Source organism: Durio zibethinus, chromosome 20 (genome assembly GCF_047325235.1).
Source record: "Durio zibethinus cultivar Kanyao isolate XHJ-2024 chromosome 20, ASM4732523v1, whole genome shotgun sequence".
Classification (NCBI taxonomy): Eukaryota; Viridiplantae; Streptophyta; class Magnoliopsida; order Malvales; family Malvaceae; genus Durio; species Durio zibethinus.
This window is the reverse complement of record NC_143181.1, coordinates 12171257-12179216: the sequence shown is the minus strand read 5'-3', so window position 1 is coordinate 12179216 and position 7960 is coordinate 12171257. Positions and strand designations below refer to the sequence as shown.

The 7960-nt window shown below is 30.7% G+C and overlaps 1 protein-coding gene across 1 annotated transcript; it reads right to left on the bottom strand.

Annotated features, from left to right (window-relative positions):
- Positions 1-3364: 3364 nt before the first annotated feature.
- On the bottom strand, positions 3365-7417 carry LOC111315187 (protein NRT1/ PTR FAMILY 5.10-like). Its single transcript, XM_089749336.1, has 4 exons — positions 7243-7417; positions 5050-5293; positions 4379-4462; positions 3365-3671 (listed from the first exon to the last, which is right to left on the bottom strand). Exons 1-4 carry the CDS (start codon positions 7415-7417, stop codon positions 3365-3367), a joined length of 810 nt encoding a protein of 269 aa, XP_089605462.1.
- Between the last annotated feature and the right edge of the window lie 543 nt (positions 7418-7960).

Here is a 7960-nt window from a genome sequence, read left to right as displayed (position 1 = left end):
CTTTTTTGGTGTTTATCTTCTCCTTACAATCTCCAACCCAGACCAAAAATAAAAGCCCAAAAAATTATCATCGGATCTTCTTTTCACTATCGCAAGACACCGTATGGAAATTAAGACCACTGCTTGAACCACCAGTCTCAATCGAAGTGGCTAAGGATTTTTCATTTTCTCTAGCTTCTCTTTAAGTTTCAAACCCAACCCAAGGAACAGTTTCTTGCCATCATTTCCTTCACTATCGGCCACCACGCCTGTGCCAGAAGTCTCTCCTTTTTGAAACACTTTTTATGATGATTGCGTCTTGTTTATTATTTTTAGGTTTACTGGGTTTGGGTTCCTTACTGCAAGATTGGTTACTTGAATGTTGATCTCTATCTGAGGTTGTGGGTTCTATCTTTTCTAGGTTGGTGATGAAATGTTGGATTCTGGGTTTTCTTGTTGTTGAATTTGATTGATGAAATTGTTGGTGAATTCTATGATGCTTGCATTGTGAAATTTGGCTTTGAATTGCTTGCTGGAATGCTATTGGTTGATTTCAGGATATTTGCTACTAGGAATCACTGGTGGTTGTTTTCTGTATGATTCATCCCAATCCCCCTTTTGTGTTCGATTGGTTCTTTATAGGATTCAATCCTTCTTTATTTTAGCCAATAAATTGAACGTGAACCAATTGCATAAATCAAACACCGAAATTTCCTACAAAATCTTCAACGTAATTGCATAAATCAAGCATCAAATTTTACAGCAAAATTTTCAACGTTTTTTTTCAATCTTCCCCCACTTTTTATCTTCTTTTCTTCTTTTTTTTTTTCAGACAAGTAAAATTAAACAAAAATAAATAAATCAAATTAAAATTAAAACTTTTCTTATTTGGCTCAAAGTTTTCAATTGAGCTCAATTTACAACCGAAAGCTTGTTTTCAATTTTGAAAAAAAATTCAGATAAAAAGGGTATCTATAATAATATAAAATAGCATACTATACCATAATAAAAATAATAATAATAATAATAGCAATAGTAACAACAATGAAAGCCAACCCTGAACGCAAATAGGTGTTTACAAGCTCTATAATGAGTAGAACCAGCTTCCTTGAAGGCTTTAGTTATGTCAACTTCAATTCTTATTCTCAAAAACCTTGCCCAGCCTCCATTTTCAAAACTTGCATCAACAACTTTTTGCGTGCCTTCCTTGTTCCTAATGCATGTTGCAGTTTCTTGATTCCTTATTCCTAGAGGCAAACCATACACCCATATCTAGAAAAGAGCTTTTAAGAAAACATAATCCTCTGTTTCAAACCATCATCTTATTTGCTAAATAGGATCAGATGTTTATCAAAACTCCATGTAACCTTTCAAAACTCTCCTTCTGTCCGTTGTTGAGGAAAACTTAAATAGGAATAGATTGACCTTTAATTCTGCAATATCAACCACCCTTGTAAGCCTCCAAGTGAGTTTCAGCATTGCCTTCATTATCTCCTTATTGAAAGGTTGTTGCGCAAATAGTTTACCTATCATCCATGCCTTCCTTCCTTTTGCCCTATTTCTTGTATTCAACATGGTTATTTCGACCCCCTTTTTTTCCTTTTCAATTAAACGTAAATCTTGCCTTAATCATTCAACTCTTTATCTATACTCATTGTAACCCTACTTGTTTCTGACTCCACCCTTTTAATCTTACTAGGGCTACTTCTCAAAGATCACCTTCTAGGCAAACTTAAGATCTACTGGCTTATATAATGAACAAGACTTTACTTTTACAAAGCATAACTCTTAAAAGACTTAATATCATACATTAGTTTGAAAGCAAGATTTAGATAGGATTCATTAGATTAAGTTCGTTAGCTTAAAACGATTAAATAAAAAATTAAATTAAAAAATCTTATTACATAAATCAAATTTATAAAATTTAAAAATTTATATTAAGTTTTTATATATTTTTAATATTGGAATTCTAAAAATTTTAATAAAATTTACCAGTTGAATATTCACTAAATAAGATTTGGCTATGAGTGATATTTTTTTAATAATTTTAATATTATTAAATTTTATATTACTTTATTAATTTTGATTTTTAAAATAAATTTTTATATGATATTTTTAATAAAAATTGTGACTTTGTTTTTATATTTGGTTGACAACAATGAATTATGAAATTAGATAGAAATAGATAATCAAATATCCAAAATACCCTCACCCTTATTATTCATCTATATTTGTTATTTACATAAAAAAATAAAAAAATAAAAACAGAAAAAAAAAAGTTGAAAATAAAAACTTGTGGAGCTCGCCTCTTTCTCGTTCGTCTCTTTCTCGTTCGTCTTTATGTAGATCTCCATTTTCCCTCTCTCTCTCTCTCTCTCTCTCTCTCATCCCTTCCCACTTCCTTCGCCTATATCTGAAGCTTTGGTTTCTCTCCTCCCCTTTTCGGTTATTTGTTTTCGCTGGTGCTACTGACGCTGCCGCCGGTTGAAGAAGACTGGAGATGGATGAGAGAAATGAGGGATTTGATAGGAATAGATGAACAGCAATCGGGAGGGGGAAGGGAGATGACAGATGAAAATTAGGGAGAGGAGGCTATACTGGGAATTTGCAAATTTTAAAGAATTCCACATATCAGGGAACTGCAAATACCCAACCTCAAAGATTTTCAATTCTGACTTTTGAAGGAATTCGCGCGACAGAAAATTTTTTTTCTAGGCCCTGCTTTTGAACCAAACCAGGGAACATATAGTCCCCTCAGGACAAGACAAGGAATAGAAAATCTATTCCCTTCAACCAAACATGCTGTAGGAGCATATGAGAATTTGAGGTAGCCATTAGTCAATGGGAGTTTGAGAACAGGAAAAAAAAAAAAAAAGAAAAAGAGGGTAATGCTGCTAACATTTTCCTTTTTTTATCCCGCCGCCCTCAGGAACAAGTAAAATGAAATTGTAAAAAGAGAAATAAAACAAACTCAATCAAACAATAGAATTAATAGATACATATTGGGCACTTTTAATATAAAAACCTAACAAGAGTTCAAGACAAAGTTCAATTTTAGCTTGTGCTCTAGAATTCTATAAATATATTTATGGCATCTCTAGTGGCAATTTCAGAAGGCAATTTATATTGTACTTCTCTTGAAATAAAGGTAAGATTTAGTAAAGTACATGTAGGCAGCCAATCCTACCACGTTCAGTCCAGCAAGCAGCCAGTAAAAGTAATCAAGAAGTGATTGGTTAAGATTATCAGCAAACCAACTTTCTCTACCCTTACCATCACTTGCTTTGTCTTTGATAGAGAAAGGACAGCTGCGGAGAAAGTTGCCTACTCCAAATATACTTTAGATACAGAGAGACCCACGCTCCTCAACTCGTTTGGAGCTTGATCATAGAAGAATTCTTGCAGACCAACCATGGTGAACACATCTGAGACACCAAACAAGATATACTGAGGAAGCAGCCACCACACTCATTGGAACCGTGGCTTTTGGCAAATCGACCAGGCCGTACTCTTGGGCAGTGTTTAGCCTTTGCATTTTAACTATAGCAGCAACTGTCATGGAAGTAGCAGATAAAAACATACCACTTCCAATTCTCTGCAGCATTGTATTACCAGAGGGTTTTCTGGTATAGTATCTTGCAATAGGAGCAAAGGCACGATCGTAGGGAGGAACGGAAAGAATGATGCTGAGACTGATGAAGCATTGTAGTGAAGCAGCTGGTATCTTGAACTATCCATGGTCGATCCTTGTTTAGTGTAAAAGATGGAGGATTGTGCACAGACAATAGCATAGACTGTTAGAGATTTTCAAAATAACATATGAAAAATAATCCCACATTAGAAAAGGAAAAAAAAATAATTAAGTTTATTCAAAACAAATAGATAAGTTTATTCAAAATTAAACAATTTCAATAATTCAAAAACAGATAGCTTTTGTCTATTTAAAATAGACAATCATGTTTGTAAGAAAATATACTTATCTATTTATAAAAGGTTTTTTTAGTCTAAAAAAATAAAAAATAATTATTGAAATTTTTTCTCTTTTTTCAAACTCTAGATTTCTTTTATAAAAATTTTACCGTAAAAAATCTTTATAAAAGTTCAATAATTTTGTGATACACTGATTATTGTTTTGCGGATTGATTTCATCAGTACAAAGCGTAATCAATTATTAAACTTTATTATATTCTCAAAATTTATTGTCTGCAATCTTTTTTGCACACTTTTAAATAAATAATACAGTGAAACAAATAAAACCTTAAAAAAATGACACCATTACATGCCTCAGAGTCTTTTCTCAAAATTTCAATTTCATTAGAAGTAATAATTCCAGGTTTTCAGCTTTTGCTCTAACATACACTAGGCTTGTTGCCCATATTGGAGCTAGCCCTAATGCTGCCTTTGCTTCTTCAATTCAGTAACACCGCAAACGTTCTGATCATCCATTGAACTGTCTGGTATAAGCGAGGCCTTGCTCAGGAACCTGAAATATTAGAAGATCAAACTGCTATCCTATTTGCCATTATTAAAAGATGTTTTTACAAATTGTTTTAACCATATGAAGGCAACAAGTATCCGCTTCAGAAAAAAGAAACTATATTTAAATTATTTGTCAGTGTTATATATAATAGGAATGATGTACATTTATACATTGTGAAGACTGGCTTGTGCGGCAGTAGAAGACTATCATTTACCTTCTATAATAAGACGCTAAACAATATATGCTACTTGCCCTGCAAATGATAAATCAAATCAATGGATGCTGTCATATCAGGCACCTCTTAACTCCTTACTTGGAGCAATATTAGTTGTTGCTCCAACTGCCTGTCCTCAGATGAATGCTAATGCTCATAGATTGAATTTTCCAAATACAGATAAGTGAATTTCATAACAATTACTATTCTATTCAATTGATCAACAAAAGTGTAACTAGTAATTCAGAACAGTAAGAAGAGATGAGCAGGACTGCAGCGATCTTTAATGCTATTCATTTTTAAACATCATGCTATATATTCCCTTTTCTCCCAATTCTTTAATACTAAATCTGCTGAAATCAGTTACGTTTCTTACCTGAACTGGTTGCTACTTTGCAGAGGCAGATTCGCATATGCTCCCTCTTCAATGATTGTTGATGAAGGAGATGATCGCCAGTTTCTGATTTCTCTAACAAACACGTGACCAATTCTAACAAATAGACTTTTCTTATCACCTTTCAAGCTATACCGGTAATTCTTATTTCCAAGCAAGAAAACAGCCAATGCGAACACCATAACAATGCATGGAATTCCAAAACCAAGGCCCGAACTAAGATTATCTTGGACATAAGCAATGACCAAAAGAGTTATGAAGATGCCGACGTAAGTTCCAAAGTACCACCAGTTAAAAAACGAGCTTTCGGCTTTCCTGTCCTCAATGTCTTGTCCATCAAGCTTTATACAAAATATTTAATATTTTATTTAATAAATAATATACATATAATAAAAATATATTTAAATATTATATAGGTAAGTTAAATTTACAATATTAAAATTTAAATTAAAATAATATATTATTTAAAAATTTATGATTTAATTTATATATTTTTTAAGTATCGATTTATATATTTTTTTCAAATTTAAATTCAAAAATATAATTATCTCTTTTAAAAAATATGACCCTAGCACGACTGTTGGGCACTCAATTGTCACTTCATCTAGTATCTTTTTATTCTTTTCATTGGCGGTGATACTGTATTTGTTGAGGTTCTTGGCTTTATTTTGAACAAAACGTAGTTGTTTTAGACAACTATTTCTTATATTTTTTAAATTATTATGATAATATATTCATCGAGATGATTTGATTATTAAAGTAACTTTGTTAGTGATAATTTTAAATTATTTTATTTGATTAAAAATTATTAATTTATATAAATTAAAATCATCATATTTGATATTATTAATAATAAATATTATTTTATTTAAAAATATGAAAATAATTATCTTATTGTAATAATTATAAAAGTTAAAGATTTAAATGTTATTTAAAGATAATAATTTATAAAACATAGTAATATTTTATTTATTTTATAATAAATATAATTAAATTATTAAATTAATAAATATATTTATTTATTAAGTGAATTGATTTTTATTATATAAATTATGTAAAAACATTTGAATTAAAAAATAAAACTAATATATTAAAATCATAATAAAAATAGAAATATGATATTATATGTAAAACATTAAAAAAGTAAAAAAAATTATACAAATGATTTGAACTTGTTATAATGAATATTATTTTAAAAATATAAAAATTTATAATATTAAATAATTTTAATTTTAAGATGAATTAAATTATAAATTTATGTATTAAATGAGTAACATTGACTATTACTAATTTTGTATACCACTCCACATCAGTGATAAAAATTCCTTACCTTTTTGGATGAAAATTAAATCACTTTTCAAAATAGTGATCTGCTTACATTCGGAGATTCAAAATTACTATCACATAGAATCACTAAGTTTTTACCAAATACAATAATTTAATTTGTTGAAAAATTAACACACACACGCAGCAGTTCCACACAAAATAGTAAGCTCAAATCAAGAATAAGAACACACAAATATATTTGTTTTGGCCTAACTTAAAATAGCCTACTCTAAACCCAATCCACTAACAAATAAATCTTTACAATTGTGAGACTTTTGGAATGAGAAAAATCACCAAAAACTCCTTACTCTAAACTTAACCCAAAACTCAATTACACCCTTTAATAGCTTACTCACCTAGCTATTTTCTTGGTGTCTAACTATATGAGATTATCAAACCAAAATCAAAACATTTTATTTATAAGGGTGAAACCCCTTTATACTTTTACTAAACTCTCGATGTGGGATACAAGACAAACTCAAACCTCTTATAACTTTCGATGTGAGATTCAAGGTAAATCCCAACAAATCTTCCATTAACTTGAATCTCCAAACACTTCAACAGAATCTGCAAAGCTAACACACTTACCTTTCTTCTTTTCTTTCACCATAGGGATCCCAACAACTAAGCCTCCATCAAGCATGTATAAGTAATTTTATCCTATTCTCTTGTAAAATCACACTACCATTCTTGTGCTCTTTCAACCAATCATTATTACCATAATATGTGTACCTTCAAGAAGCTAACTCACTCAAACAATTAAATTATAGCTACAACTCGGTATATACCTTACATGACGAAGCGTCCTAACAATACCATTGTGAGATCAAAGGCGAACACTATCAATACCTTGAATTAACACCTTTTCATTATTAGCAACCATAATATCCCCATACTTCACATTCTCCTTTAACTCTACAAAGTAACTCCTATCACCTTTCAAAGTTTGAGTCTCATCCACACAAGTCGTTAAAACGATATTATCATAATCAGACACAACTGCAGCAGTATCATTTTTTTTCATTCGATTTCTTTTCATCATTCATCTTTTTGAAAACAATCATATCTTTTTTTAGCTTTTTACAACGCACTTGGATATATCCTTTTTCACCACAATAATAACATTCTATATCACTGTTATCTCTGTCTCTTGACTTAGATCTCTTTCTTAATCCATCAATCTTCTTTTAAGTCCTCCCTCGATCAAAACCTTCTAGAGCTAGTGTACTCCCTCTAGGTGATGAGTTATGTGCTTCCATAAATCTTTCATTCTCACGTAACAGGATGGTCACATCATCAAACTTTAAAGTAGACCTATCTACCAACTAGAGGTCTATAATACTTAGACAAAGATGACAGTAAAATTAAAGCCTTCTCTTCATCTTTTAACTCATCAACAAAAATCATCAGCAATTGAGAAACCAATCTATTAAACTCATTTAGGTGATTATGAAAACTCATACCTTTTTCCATCTCTAGAGAATACAAATCCATTTTAATCATAATATGCTAGTCAATGACTTCAAAACATAAATACTCTCAAGCTTATCCCATAAACTCTTCGGAG